This window comes from Cygnus atratus, chromosome 1, assembly GCF_013377495.2.
Source record: "Cygnus atratus isolate AKBS03 ecotype Queensland, Australia chromosome 1, CAtr_DNAZoo_HiC_assembly, whole genome shotgun sequence".
Classification (NCBI taxonomy): domain Eukaryota; kingdom Metazoa; phylum Chordata; class Aves; order Anseriformes; family Anatidae; genus Cygnus; species Cygnus atratus.
Genome location: NC_066362.1, coordinates 113,336,106 through 113,351,957, shown reverse-complemented (window position 1 = coordinate 113,351,957; position 15,852 = coordinate 113,336,106). Strand labels below are relative to the sequence as shown.

Below are 15,852 nucleotides of genomic sequence, written 5' to 3'. Positions count from 1 at the left end.
TCATTAGCTCTGAGAGGCTGGCAAATTGAAGGCCAGGGTCTGACTTTGTCCATTTAGGGAAAGGGGGATTTTCACCCTATGTTGGAAGGTTACTGATAACAAAGTAATCATGCAGAAAGTACTACACTATCATTTTCTGAGTTATCATTGTGGAAGACTTAAACAAACCTTAAACCTTAAACAAAGTCTCAGTTCTCAAATTCAGAAAAGCTGATTTACCACAATGTTTCTCTATTTTAATGTTGTTGCAGTTTCACTGAAAAATATCTGTGTACAGGAGTAGTAAATAATATGGACAGGGAGGGATTTTCATTATTAGCATTTTTGCATCATCTGACACACTGCTTGTTCATTTTCAACGTTTGCTTTTGAAGATTCATTTTAACAGATCTAACAAGAAAAGGGTGCTAAAATTGGAAACTCTGTGAGATACTTCGGTATTATTCAATCTGGAGCCAAATCTGACACTGAGGACAGTTTTTGCTTAAGAACTTTCATACAAAACAAGATCACAAGGTACCTGAAGAAATAGGTTCAGTTTGAAATGTTTGATCTATTCTATTCACTTATGATTTATTTTTTACAATACATCAAGGCAAGTAATAAGCAAAGCATACTTTATTAGATCATTATTCTCTTAAGTAGTTTAAATAATCGTTTCTAGATTTCTTTGGGCATGCTTCTACCTATAATTATTCATGTGAAATCCCTAGTTTATAAATAGTCTTCAAGTGATTCTTACAAAAATCTGGAGTTTAATGCTATAAGAATACAAACAACAAGATGAGTCTTTCCTTTGCAGGTCAGAGAGGCAATGAGTTCATGAAAAACTAAATGCAGACAGTATTAATATCTGAAAATAAATAGATGGGCATTTTTAAGTCTGTTTACTATAGCAATTCTCCTCTTTTATGCTTCCACCAACAACTTTTTTTTTTTTTTTAATATAAGGAAGCTGTTCAAGGTACCTTTTATTTCCTCTATTAAAATTCAGAATATATTAATAAATTATGACCTAAAAAGGAAAATAGCAGTTTCTTAAAAGTTTGATCCACAGGTCTTTGAATTGTTAAGAGCATTTCCACTGATTATATAGCTTTTTAACATGCATTAATTGTATACAGTCACCCTTCCAGCCGTCAGGAGATTTAGATGACAAAGCATATGTAAAATTATCCACTCCGTCTTGAAGACTGTTTGCTGAGATGTAAGTTATGCTGGTTTGTCCAATATAGCTTTAACAACCCAAAGTACTTTTTTGCTATACTTTTTAGTATAGCATCACTACACCATTTTGTTGCCAGGATATTCTTCTTCATTTTCATCTTACACGTACACTTGCTAGTTTCACATTGTTGGCTACTAATGCTACATTTAAGCTTTAACAACGCCATTGCAATTACCTTTGTCCATAATCTGTTAGAACATTCAAGCCCAGTTTCTCAAAAGCAAGCAGTACATACAGTGCATTGGCTGACAAAGTACAGAAATTGAAGTTCTCCTAGTTAGGCAACACAACTTCTTCTTATAAAAGATGTGTTTTTACTGGGATCTGAGGCAATCAAATAAATATTCGGGTATTCTGTAGGGTCTTTTTAATGGCAGATGAAAATTAAACTGACATACTTTACCCACTAGAGCAAAGAATCTGAGAACGTAAACCTGCCTTTAATCATGTAATAATACCAGCAAATTATTTAACCCCTACCTTTGGTCTTTCTCCTTACCCCAGATATTTCTTTTTTTACCTATAATGTTCCCATTAGATTCTTAATGGCTATTTCACTTTGCTACTTAAATTACTCTTCTACAGTTGACAGCAGAAGAAACAATTACTTAACAGCATAATAATGTAAAACATAATTTTTTGTAAAATAATCTGTATATTCTGGCACCGTTACCACAATAAACTAGGGATAATTAAAAGTTTTTAGTTCTCAGATTTGCAGACAAAAGTAGTTCTTTTAATATTATTTTTTAGATTCATGTTCTCTGCACTAAATTTTTAAATGGAAAGTTTTTTCATTTATTTGAGAAAAACTGAAAACCTGAGATTTACTGCAGCTTATATCTCTCTTAAAATACCAAAAATATAAAGTCACTTTCTCTCTTCCTTTGCTTTTGTTTTTGTTCTTTTTTTTTATTATTGTTGTTGTTCTGTAAATATGAGTATTATCTCTCCTGCTAACATAAATTAAAAACTGTTTTTTCTTTTTCTCTTTATATTTCATTTATTTATTTTTCTTCTGGTAGATGCAAGTACACTAGAAAATGTTCATACATACTCAGTAGCAGTCAGCAAAAGCTATTTATGCTCCTCCTGTTCCCAGAAAAACTTTCTACCTTTGGAACTACCATATGCCATCCCCACTATATAATACAGGAATGTTTGTATCTCCTTGTTAGAGAATGACAAAGTATTTGCAGTGGATTTAATGCAATACTCTGTGAGCTCTGTATCTCGAGTTCAAGGAGAATTGAAAAGCTTCTCTAGTACTGCTGCTGGATTTTCTGCCTAAAATATATATATATGTGTGTGTGTATATATATTTGTATATATATTTTTTCCATACATATTTCACAGTCCAAGCATGAAAGATGGGTAAGTTAACTAAAAACTATGAGAAATGTAAAAACCATATTCTAGTTCAGAGAAATAAACTCAGTTTCTCCTGTTGTTAATGCCAACTTCCTCCATGTAAGTCTTCTGGTATCAGAGCTACTGAATGTGCTTTACAAAATCTGAACACTTTAATGAGCCATACTCACACCTACTGCTCAATAAGTATAGTGAATCCAGGTAAGGTACATCCTCAGTGAACTCTGCTCACTTCATCTATTCAAATACTGTATTTTAAGTTCATTCCAACTAATGCAAATTGAAATCGCCTCTTGTGGCAAGCACAGTATATTCATCTCTAATATATTCTTAGCCATTCAAATGCTGGTATCACTGCAAGGGAATATGGATTAATTGCTCACATTCTCACCTTTGAAGCTGAGGGTGAGGCCAATTTGCCTGAGAACACATTGTTCTGGGTCTGGCACAAATATAGCCCGTACAGGCCCTATCCCAGATGTTAATTCTAGAAGACAAACAAACCAGGAAGATAGGACTAACCATCCTACTTGGGAAGGGCAAGATGAAATAATAAAAATAAAGAAGACACATACCATATTTTAGTTTCAGGGTGGAGAGAGATGAAGGCAACTCAATAAATTTAGACAGGTCTTACTTACGGCAGGTATTTTAGTAATAGTAGAAGAACGCAGCAACACAGCTCATTTTATTGTTAAAGGTCCTAAAGATGAGCTATTAAGCCATTACTTTTCTTTGTTGTATATGTGTCCAGATAAAAATGAAAGTTTCTGTGGTATTTTTCAAAAAGAAGAGCTCCACCTCCTTCTGACAATCCCTCTCCACCTAAAATAAGCTATGCTTTCGAGAGCTAAGTGTAGGCTATTGCTAAAATGAATAACACATAATGAGTGCTGCATTTGCCTACACATCATCACTTAACAACCAGTATCTAATTCATTACTGTAAAGCATTTTAGGGTGTCATGAGTATGAAAGACACTACATAAAATGAAATTCTATTATTCTCATTTAATAGTATTTCAAACATAACACCATTTCCATGTAGTTTGAAAAGTAATTTAAGATATCCCAAGATAGATTACTCTGAGTTAAAATTTCAGAAAAGGTTCTTCTTGTTCATTGAATTTGCATTTAGCAATTGAATAGCTATTGCCTTAAAGGATATATCAACGAAATTACTAGGGATTTGCCACTGAATTACTTTTGAAAGTAACAAACCTTCAGAAAAAAAATGTATAATGGATATAATGTATCTCAGTTCTGATCCATAGTTCAGTCGGTACAGGACTCATGAAGTACTATTAGAAATTTTAGCCAAAGTTCTAGATTGCTTCAATAGATTCTTAGCATGCTGGTGCAGCTCTTCATTTGGGAACTGGCAAAAGTACAAGAGTATTTTCAGCTGTGCAGTAAACAAACAAAACAAAGATAATGCTCTCATCAATTTGTCTTAGCTGAAGTAAACAGCCATTGACCAGAAAGTTCCAGTATGTACCCATGTCCTTCGATTAGAAAAATTACAGGAAGATCATCACTCTCTTTCTCAGTAATTTTTCCTTACAACACAAGTATATTTCCTTACAACACTCAATATTTTGATTCCCATCTGGAATTTGTTGCAATCCTCATTCTCTGTTAATGCATGACACTGAACATGTTAAGTCTGCAAGGTATTGTTAGCACTATTAACATCTTCTCATGCATGCTTTGACAGTACCTATGGCAGAACATACAGCAAGAGAAGTCAGGCAGTGAGAGCTTTATACAAAGGTGCCTCATTTTCTTTGGCTGAGAAGCAAAAGAGTAATTTAAAGTCCACAATTTCTGTGCATGTAATGATATGATAAAAAATTGAGATTTAATTCAATTTAAGATTAAGGACTGCACAATCTCAAAATATTGCAGTATTGAGCAACAGTTCATTTGCCTTTACGAAGCTTATAGAAAGGAAATATCTCTATATTTTTTCTGACTGTACAGTGGGAAAAGATGCCATGGAATGATAATTAAATTTCATAGCAGTGTCAAATAAAACCTTTAAAAAAAAAAAAAAAGGAAAAAAACTCCCCTAGGAAAAGAGCGTTTGCTGCTTCTTTCTCACACCCTCAGCTGAATAATGACCTCAATTCTCACTGACAGTGCAAAAAGTATAAAGAGTTTTAAATATCCATTTTTACTAGTTTAAGTCAGCATGCTTCACACACTAATTTATATATCATGCATATCACACATCACATATTTGTACATTTCACACATCATTGTACTATATACATGTATATGATTTCAAATACGAAGAGCAGGTTTTATTGCTTTTTATTCATCCAGGAAGACAATAGCCATCTCACACAGATATGCAAGGGTAGCACATAGCTGCACACAGACCAGTCTCTTACAGTAGCAGAATCTGTCTTTGTTGCTCCCCTAAGGTTGTTGAAAACTTGCATTCCTGGCCCTAGAACAGGTCCAGTTAGCAAGAATCCATGGACTCAAACCCCTCCAGAAATCACTACATGCTGACTAAATAGCTACAAAAAGATATGAGCCTATGAGAGATAAGAGCACTAGGAGAGATGAAAAATAAGGACTGAATTGTTTGGTGTACTTTCTAAAGTTGCAGTTCTTGTTTTCCCAGTAATCTTGAGGAGGAATACTACCAGCGAGTAGTATAAAGAGGAGTTCTGACCTGAAAGGAAACCACACCTGCTGAAGATAGGATGAAAAAAAATGTTTTAATGGCTTTTTACCCCCATGCTAGTCTGTCAGAACTCATTCTGTTGGAAAGGATGGAATTTCTTACTTATTAGCCATCAAAATCAAATTTCTTAGAGTTGTTTCAATTTCCTTAAAATTTGCCATTTTGACAAAACAGATGAGTGAGAAAATATGCTTTGAGTTTCTAGAAGGACTTCATTGTGTGTATGTGTGCACAAACTAATATTCATTAGGGAAGGGGAAAAAATTCAAAACCTGAGAAGAGTTTCATACAGATTCTAAACATCAGTGATAACAGTAAAAAGTTTTTTTTTCAAGAAAATACCTGGAAAAAGGGATGTCATTTTTTGAACCTCTCCTATTGAGAAACCACACTCCTACAAGACTACCTCTGTCTTCTGAAGAAGGAAGATCAGAACTTGAGTAGTCCTGGTCATTTCCTTCCAGAAAAGGCAGCCAAACTCTTCCTATATTTTCAAGTGCAGCAATTAGCTGAATCTTGTCAGTCATTTCATGTTGTCTCTCAAATATGGAAATTCACATGGGTGACAGTTTCATAAGCCTGAAAACCTTAGCTTCTTGCCGTACATGATATACCCTAACTGCTGTAGAGAAAATCTGTAGTCTCTTTAAAAATAAATATTTCTGTTTCATGCACTTACCTGTCAGTGGTCTCCAAACACTACTGGAGGAAGAAGTAGGAAAAAGTACATTCTGCTAGTGTTTGCCTGTACCAGCTTCTTCAAAACAAATATTTGATCATTAGCAGAATTCCAAGGCTTAAAAATGTATAACCTTTTCTTATATATTTTATTTAATACTTTCATTTAAAAGGGAAATAGTATACTAGTCTCCTATGTCCTTACGATAGACTTCATTATTAGTGAAAAGTATGTAATAATATGCAAGAGAAAAGTATTAATATTTAAAATCACTACTAGCTATTAGTCTAATAAATCCAACCTTCCATCTTCAGGGCTCCACATTGATCTTCCCCAACTGTTCATTCTTGATAAACTGTGAGTTCTCTAGTAGGAGGGGGTGTTTTAAGGTCACATTATACAGCAACATGGACAAAAATTATTGATGATTTTCACAGTGCTGTGCTTTGCTTTGATGATTAATGCTATGCAAGAAATTGCTATACATTAACATTAACTTTTTTTTTTTTTTTACTGGCACTCTTGTGCTATTTCTAATGCTAGTTCTCTTTCTTCCTCGTTTTGTGGTTTTGTTTTGATTTGTTTTGTTTCTCTTCCACAGTCATGCATGAATCTGATGCTGAATGATATGTTATCAACATGGCTTATAGCATTAACCTTGCCATTGATGCAGGATATAACCTTAAACCCTTCTCTTAATACTAATTACACTAAAGGGTATGCATAGAGTAGTGAAGCATTATGTCCTGTCATGGAGTTCCTGTCATGAGTTCCAATGTTTCCTATTGCTATGATATGTGAGCTTTTGTTTGCAAATCCCGGGCTTTCTGAATTGCAAGTAGTAGTATGTTTGGTATAGAAAATTTCTTTTAGATTTTTATACCAAATAGAAACCAGTACTGGGATAAAACAGAAATGAACAACCCTCTCTCTTCTCATATCATAGTCAAATAGCATTGTAAGACTATGTCTACACTGTCAAATAACATCTGGTCAGGGCTACTCTCACATTCAGTTTACCCCAGTACTGTTTGTTCATACAGACTCAGCCAAAGAAATATGGTGCCACACTGAATCCTGTCCCCAGCCATCTCAGCAGCTACCGAAGGCCACCTCACACAGAAGTCAGCACCTTGTCCCAGAGCTGAGATAGGGAGCAAGGGACATCTACTTGGGGTTACAGTCCATTAAAGTTATATCTTGGAGACAATTCACTCTGTTTATATTTTGGGGAGAAAAAGCTCCTTGTATAAAAAGTCAACATCTGCATACTCATGTCCTATCAGTCCCTGTCTCCTGACCTCAACAGGAGCTTAGGCACAGCTCCCACACCCGTTATTAATAGAAGCTGATACCCAGTACTTTTCCCTTCATCTGGAATTGTCAGCTGTGATTAAAGCTAGTGAACATCTAAAATGTTTGCATTTCAAAGACAGCTGTGGTGTAATAGGCAGGTAACTGTTAGCTCTGCTTACCCACAGGGCTGAGAATGAGTCACTAAAGAGGCTTGTATAGTTTCTGGGATCATAAGGGTCAGAGTAGCCATAACAACTTCTCAGAAACAGCTAACTGGGTTTTAAACGTCTGTGAAGGGTTGACATTTTTAATTCAACCCAAACTCTTGCTCTGTAATCAGTAGGTGAGATGCAGCCTCCATGAGGCATGCTTTTGGGCATCAGTCCCTGTTAAGGGAAACTCCACCAAATCTGAGTTTGACCAAGACTGACCAAGCCATCTGCCAAAACAGGCTTAGTTACTGCAGATACAAGTGCATGAAACAAGAAAACAAAGCAGACTAAAAATTTGATTTCACAAACAAGTGACAAAGACAAGCAGGTTTGAGTGGGAGTCCCTCACACACCAAAGGGAAAAAACAAACAAACAAACAAACAAACAGTATTTCAGTCAATTCATTTAGTTGTCAGGCCCAATATCACGTCATTCATTCAAGCTTCCATTGGAAATTCATATATCTCTAAATAAGCTTTTTTTTTTTTTCCCAGTATATCTGTTCTGTGTGATGGCCATTTTCACACATTTTGTCAGAAAGCCCCAACACACTTGAAAATTATAGTACAGAGCATAAAATGAGAGAATTTCTTTCTGCATTATCACAGTGAATGAATAAGTTCCATTACTCCAACCAAATACACATGCACACACAGAGAAATAAATATGTTTCATCCTTCAAAGTTGATACAATCCAGAGACTACAGTAAACAAAAAATAATAATAATAACAGGGGCACTGGCTATTTAGAAGCAAATATATATCCCTAAATACAATAGAAATATATAAAGGAGTAATGTCCTTCCCTCACATTGCCACTTGCACTCAAGTGTATTTTATATATATATATCTATATATTTGTTTTTTATTTTGTCTGTTCCCCCAGGAGAAGTCCAAAAGAGAAACAGAGATGGCCAAATTGACAGAGTCGATGAGTGAGTACAACAAATAGGAAGTTCAACTACTTTCTTTTTCCATCTGTTCCACTGCCTCACATAACACCACAAAAACCGAAAATAGTGCTTGCATTCAGGAATCTCATTCCAACCCTGTCTTCACTCCTAATTTCATCATAAATCATTCCACTCCTGCCAAAGAAAAAGAACCCCTACTGGAAGGACTATTTTCTTTGTTCACTGTTTAAATCACCTGTATTTGGATGTAAATCCAGCAGAACTGCTATTAAACTTCATGAGCCTTCAAGAGAATGTATCTACTTGTATATGTAATGAGTGTCTAATTTATTTGATTCAGGTTAGAGTGTAAATTTCTTCATTAACTTACAAAAGGTCCCACTAAATCCAGTGCAATTATTCAGGATTGTGCCAGATTTATCCAACGGGAAATATGCCCAGAGATATTTGAAGAAAACTTTCCATTGATTTCACTGGTTTCTAAGACACATGCATCGTCTTGAATATGCAACCCAGAAGTCATTTGTGCTTCCTCTTTAATACCAGATCCAGATAATGGATTAATGCTTATAACCACTTGTATCTGAGAGACTCAGACAGGATAATCTATTCCAGAATAAGATTTGGAGAGAATTTAGGAAGAAATCCTGGCAAACAACCATCTCTTTCCCAAAACAAATCTAGCTCCACAGCCTATGCAAGCTTAAATAAATTGACTTGAAAGAGAGAAATCTTTTACTCTGTTTAACCAGAACCCATAGAAAGACAGAAACACAGACATACATAAGACTCATTTACATTAGGAAGTTGTTTCCAGTTTTTGTTTTTGTTGTTGTTGTTGTTGTTTGTTCCAAGAACTGTTCTTAGGGGAGCACTCTCATGCCTTTTTGCTATCCTGTTTGCTCTGCTTCCTTTTGAAAACGTTGACTGTATTTCTTTACATATGTTATTGCAAGGTAGAGTAACTACTGTTAGCTATAAAAATGTATATATTATTTCAGTATCAGAAGTGATCTATCCCACAAAAAATGCTGCAGACCTGGGAGAAAAAATAGAGGTATCAAAGCATCCAGGTATTGGAGGCCATATTCCTAAAGCTTTGTGCACACATACAGAACTCAGAAATCAGTCTAAGAGCTCCCCTCCCAATTGGGAGAGCCTTACTAACCAGTAGCAAGCTGCAGGGAACAGTGTAAGATACATGGCAATCTACTGATGGGTAGTTAAACTCTTGTTCAAGCACTGGCTGGAGTTCTTTCCATTGAGCTGTGCATTGATATCTGAATGCTGCTGTTTCTATTTCTTGTCCCCCACTCTGCTTCTAGTAAGACCAGGCAAAATTCAGGTTTCTATGGGCAGTGAAGCAACAAACTGGCATATGGGCAAAACAGGTCAAATAGTTCTTAAAAAAAGCAAAGGTTGTTTAGACCTCTGGTTTGGATTGCAGAGCCTTTTTCTTGAAACTGAGAAAATAAATAAAGGCCTCCAGAAATAGTTTGTTCATGGCACCAGTATGGCAAAATGATTATTTGCCCTTCACCCAAAAGCTCTGCATCTTCTGTCTTTCCTCTGTTCAACTTTTTGCACAATTCCAAAAGTAATCCGTCACCTTCCCTCCACTTCTCTATTTTGTTCTCTCTACCAAAATGCTGTGATGAAGTTACCAAGTACTGTTCTGTACCCTTACTTCTCCATACGGATTCTCTGAATGTTTTTCCAGTAATAAAATCTCAGTACCTCAGATTCATGTCATACTGTGCACTAAAAGGAACACTGGTGCAGTAGTTGTCCCAAGTCAGTTATCCTTACTAGCAGGGACAACAGTTTATATTTTGTCACATTCTGTATGTTCATCTGGCAGTGGAGGGGGAAATCTGTCATATTATAGATAAAATTAGTAACAACAAAAAAAATGTTTAAATACCTTCTGTCCTTTTTCTATAGGACCTATATGATGATGGAGAGATATGAGGTATCATGACAGAGCCCTGCACTTGCGTGTGTTGATGGAGCAGTCTGCCTTGAGGGTTAAAATAAGAAAAGAAAAGAGAGAGAGGGAGCGAGAGAGAGAGAAATAATTCTGATATAAAAGTTAAAGTGCAAACTAGAAAAAAATGCTGTGCTGATAGTCACTAAGAGCTGATATATAAGCAGAAATGTGTAGCACATAAGAGCACTCTTTGCCCCAAGTTATTATTTTACAACACTTGCACAAAATTAATAGAAAGCCACCATAATTGCATTGAGCCCCGGGGAGCTGTCCAAGAACTGCTTTATAATGCCTTAAAATCCATATGTATTCTGAAACTTCTTTATAGCCTGAGTTGGGCAATTTACCTCATATAATCTTAGAATACTTGAAAGCTGAGGTACAAATGAAACCAGGAACCAGAATGTTTTCCTTATGCTTTTCTTTTTCTTCTGTTTTTCTCCTGCTTCCCATGCACTGTTGGTCATTTTTAAACCAAATGATGGTACTATCTTTGTTGGGACTACCTAAAGCGCAGCAAGCAACATAGTAGAGTAAATATTAAGGAGCACAGGAAGGTAGCAGAAGTTTGGTCTGCTGTATTTAGAATTATAGAATCACAAAATGGTTTGGGTTGGAAGGGAAAGACCACCTAATTCCTACCCCCCTGCCATGGGTAGGGACACCTCCCACCAGACCAGGTTGCCCAAAGCCCCATCCAGCCTGGTCTTGAACACCTCCAGGGATGGGACATCCACAGCTTCTCTGGGCAGCCTGTGCCAGTGCCTCACCACTCCCATAGTAAATAATATCTTCCTTATATCTAATGTAAATCTACCCTGTTCAGTTTAAAGCCATTACCACTTGTTTTATCACTACACTCCCTGGTAGAGTTCCTTTCCAGCTTTCTTGTAGGCTTCCTATAGGTACTAGAAGACCACTATAAAGTTTCCCCACAGCCTTATGTTCTCCAGGCTGAAAAACCCCAACTCCCTCAGCCTGCCTTCATAGGAGAGATGCTCCAGCCCTCTGAACATCCTCATGGCTCTCCTCTGGAACCACTCTAACAGGTCCATGTCCTTCGTGTGTTGGAGGCCCCAGGGCTGAACACAGTGTTCCAGGTGGGGTCTCACAAGAGCAGAGTAGAGAAGAATCCCCTCCCTTGACCTGCTTGCCACACTGCTTTTAATGCAGCCCAGGGTACAGTTGGCTTTCTGGATTGCAAGCATGCACTTGCCAGCTCATCTGGATTGCAAGCATTTACTGCCAGCTCATGTTGAGCTTCTCATCAATAAACACCCTCAGGGCTGCTCTCAATCCATCCTCCACCTAGCCCATGTTTGTGTTTGGGATTGCCCCAACCCAGATGCAGGACCTTGCATTTGGCCTTGTTGAACAAAATGAGGTTCACACAGGCCCACCTCTCAAGTCTGTCAAGGTCCCTCTGGATGGCATCCCTTCCCTCCAGCATGTCAACTGCACCATACAGCTTGGTGTCATCAGCAAACTTGCTGAGGATGCACTTGACCCTCTATGTCACCAACAAAGTTAAACAGCCAACGTTAAACATTTGGCCAATATGAAAAATTAGATACTTTAGAGAAACATCCTGTACTGAACTATTCAGTCTTCAGGAATGATCACCATTTTGAATAAGAATATTTATAAGACCCTTAGTGAGCAGCCAAATACGGTGATACCTTGGCTGTAGCTTAGAAAATTCCTTTTAGGTCACAGTGTTAAAATACTGGAAAAAATATCCTCACCAGTTTCTCCTCCTGCTATCCATCTAGTCAGGGTGTGCAGCATGTTCCTGAGCTGCCTCAGGTGAAAGAAACCTGTCTACATCACAGCCCCTAATAAGCATCTGTGAGATGTCTGCCTTATGTCAGGGGCTACCTGGATTCTCCTTTTGCAACACGATGGCTCTTGGGCTTGGATAGCAGCTGCAAAGCTCTCCTCAGGCTCCTGATATTTCTAAAAGCCCTGCCAGGGCTGTGTTCTTTCCTGAGGATCAAGTGAGCTTGTCCCTTGTCTTTCATCCAGACCTATCTCTGAGGCTAACTGGTTTACAGACAAGTTTGGAAAAACTTTTCTCCCTAAGGTAACATGAAGGTCCAAGGTCTCAACTATGAATTATGCAGAAGCATGGATATAGAGCACCATATGATGACTGCAGCATAATCAACGTGTGACATGAGCAGCATGAACTTGTTTTGGGTTACAATCAGAAATGGGCATAGCTGGCTGTCTTAAACCAGTTAAACAGAGAAGTGACATCCAGTTAAGGTGCCCTCAGGCAGTGGAGATATGTCAGAAAACAGTCATGCTTGTTCTGGTTCCCAGTTAAGCCACATCATGCTCCTGTGTTAGACCAGTCAGAAGCAGAAGAGTTGGTCAAAAGAAGGATGTTTCTTCATTTGTTAAAAAAATATATATCCCAAATGTGTGTAATTATAATTTCAATGTTAGTGAAACAACGAAGATTGAGACCTTAGATGACTCTGAATAGAACTTTCTAAATTATGTTTGCCATTAATTTTACTCAGAAAGAAAAAAATAAAAATGTTTCAAGTTAATTTGAAATACTTTTCAGGAGCTCACAAACCCTAGGAAAGGTCTGTTTTGCGATAGAGTGCTTTTCACTAAAGTTCTCTTTTTATCTCCACCATCTGAATCTGGTGTCCCTAGTGCTCTCTCACACTTGTAGAGAGGCTTTATGAAGAGAAAAAATATTTCTGCTTTGAGTTACTTTAAAGTGGCAGCATTTTCAGATTTACATTTACTCGGGTAGGGTCTGGATTTTTTTCAGCAATTCTAATTATTTTGAGTTACTGTTTTAAAACATGTAAGAAAAGAGTTTGGTACATTACAGTAAATACATATCCAATATACTATATATTGGTATAGAATATTGTGAACTTTCTACTTCAAATGTTTTCCCCCTATACTGCCCTCATTTTCTTTATGTTTTTGTTAAGAAACATGACCCTCTTTACCATTACATCACAAGTTGGTGGTACATGTGTAAATGCTGTCTGGTGTGAACACAACACCAGCTGTACACACACAAAATTAGGAATTTGAAGAAATGATCCTAAAAGCTGTATTTCTGTCTCAAAGGTCTAGAAGACTGAGTCTTTTGCCTCATAAAACAAATAAAAGTACAAATATCCAGTCCAACATTTTCCACTGATATTACATGTGATTATTTAATTAGAAAGAGCAGATTTTTACTCGGCAAAATTCAAGTGCAAAAACTCCAGAGTGTTCAGAAAACTCATACATAAAGGGACTCACATTCTCAAGAAAGTTACAGTCATTTATTTTCAAGATACTCAGTTATAATTTCATGGTTAACCTTTTTATAAGAGCATGCCAATAGTAGAATAGTAAGTTTGTTTTTTTTTCCAAAATATGTGTTTTCATCATCTCTTACATTTTCAGTAACACAAGAGCTCTGCTATGATAGATATTTCTATAAAAACAGTTTCATAGCAAATATTAAGCCATAGAGCTACTTGTTTTATTAAATGGAATAACTAATTACTGTTGACTTGAAGGTGTATATATAGATTGATATAGTTTCTTTCAAAATTGATTACTTAAGACTTTGTTCAAATTTAAACTACAACTAACCAGAATGTGTATTTTGTTATTATTGTTATTATTTCATCAACAATTAACTAATGCATATAATGAAATGAACAGAGAGAACTGTGCTATTATAATTAAACAAAAATACAGTCTATTCCACATAGTAAAGGTCACGTTTGGAGAGTAGAATGAGATTCTAAAACAGAACTTCATTATGCAGGACAGCAGAAAGTTCTTTTGTTTCAGTGCTGCATTAGAAGGGGTTTAGAAGAGCTATGAAATAATAACTGCCCTAAGACACAATGTATAGAAACTCGTCTTAATCAGGAAGATGATTGACAGTATTTCTAGTACTGATTATAAAACAATGTGAAGAGTTTTTGCTCTTCATTCTCTTAGGTTCCAGGTGTCTTTCCTTTAATTTCTCTCTGCAAGTATGAGGGACAGAAAAATTATTTTTTTTCTAAATGACAATGAAGACTCTCATATAATCCTATGATTCCAGAAGCTTAGTACTACTTTATTAAGCTAAAATTTGCGTGAAAATTAAACTCAAATTATCAGGGATGAGAAAACCAAGAGCTGAATTATAAATGAAGTAATAATTTCTGGTTGTTTTTGTATTTCTTTTTCCAGAAAGAAGCTGTGAGTGTAGATAGGCTATGTTGTAGTGCATATTACTGAAGTACAGTATTTCCTGTTACCTACAATGTTAACAAAAAAAAATATTCTATTCAGATTGCATTTTGCATGGTAGGTGTGTGTGTCAGTCCTACCATTAGTTTTTATTCACTCAGGCTTAATCATTTCTAAGACAGAGGCTGTAGTTTGTCTGATAATATCTAAGAATTTTCAGTGCCTTTGCTTTGCATTGCTATGGTCCCTATCACAGTGGAGCTAGGTTATTACAGTCATATGCTTCCTAAAGTAAACACTCACCTTCTACACTAAAACTAAGTGGTCTAGGCACAAAGACATCTGGAAAAAAATCTTCCCACAACTCCACTCTCTACAGAACTCAAACAGTCATATCACTACAACATCTGAACAGCACTGTGAATCTGGATGAGATTAGGTATGAGGGAGAATTAGGGAGAAGAGACTCTTCAAAGGGGACACAGATGTTGTTGGACATGGCTGGACTTTAAGCATGCGTGGAAATTTAATATCAAATGCAAAAGTCACTTCAGATTTTAAGTACCAGTTTTTGAGGACCTCTTTTTGGGAATGAGCTGCCAAAAATGTCAGTTAGGTGGCTAAAGTCTATGTTGAGACGACATTACCTCATTCATATACCCTTATAATAAGCTATGCTGGTTATGGTCACATACAGACCAGTCAGCATTGCACAAGCACTGACAGCTCTGTATCTCCAGCTGTTTTGTGCTTGGTTTCACAATTTGAATGCTCTCCTAATGCAGAACTTTTTTGTATTTATTTAACATGTGCTTAAATCTTCCAAAGGTGCTATTCATCAACAGATTTTGTTTGGAGAAGTGAGCAGTATGCAGTGCTGAAAGAAAAGCCCACACTGTACATGTAATATTCATTTCATGTACATATTCATATTCATATAGGATATGAATATTCATATTCAGATAGGATAAGGAAGACATTAAAAATCTCTGAGACACCAATCAATTGTCTTCACGGTGAGCAGTCAAGATGAATGAAATGGTGAAAAACAGGATCAATGTTTCTGAAAGCTGTAGAAAACTATCTAACTTAGATGTGACTTATTGAGCTATCGAGCAGATAAGAGACCGTAATGGATTTTAGTTCTAGGAAATAAACATAACATGATCAATAGCAAAGAACTGTTCAACAAAGGACAATAGCAAAGAACGGGTCAACTGTTAACAGAAAAACAATCCAGGAAAAAAAAAAA

At 36.4% G+C, this 15,852-nt stretch overlaps 1 protein-coding gene across 1 annotated transcript in view; it reads left to right on the top strand.

Moving 5' to 3' along the window:
* Positions 1–15,852, top strand: part of KCNJ6 (potassium inwardly rectifying channel subfamily J member 6) — a 160,857-nt gene that overhangs the window by 40,259 nt on the left and 104,746 nt on the right. The window contains exon 3 of the mRNA XM_050713249.1: positions 8,371–8,419. Coding sequence (XP_050569206.1) covers positions 8,395–8,419 — 25 coding nt within the window. The 5' untranslated portion in view covers positions 8,371–8,394. The remainder of the gene's footprint in view (positions 1–8,370; positions 8,420–15,852) is intronic.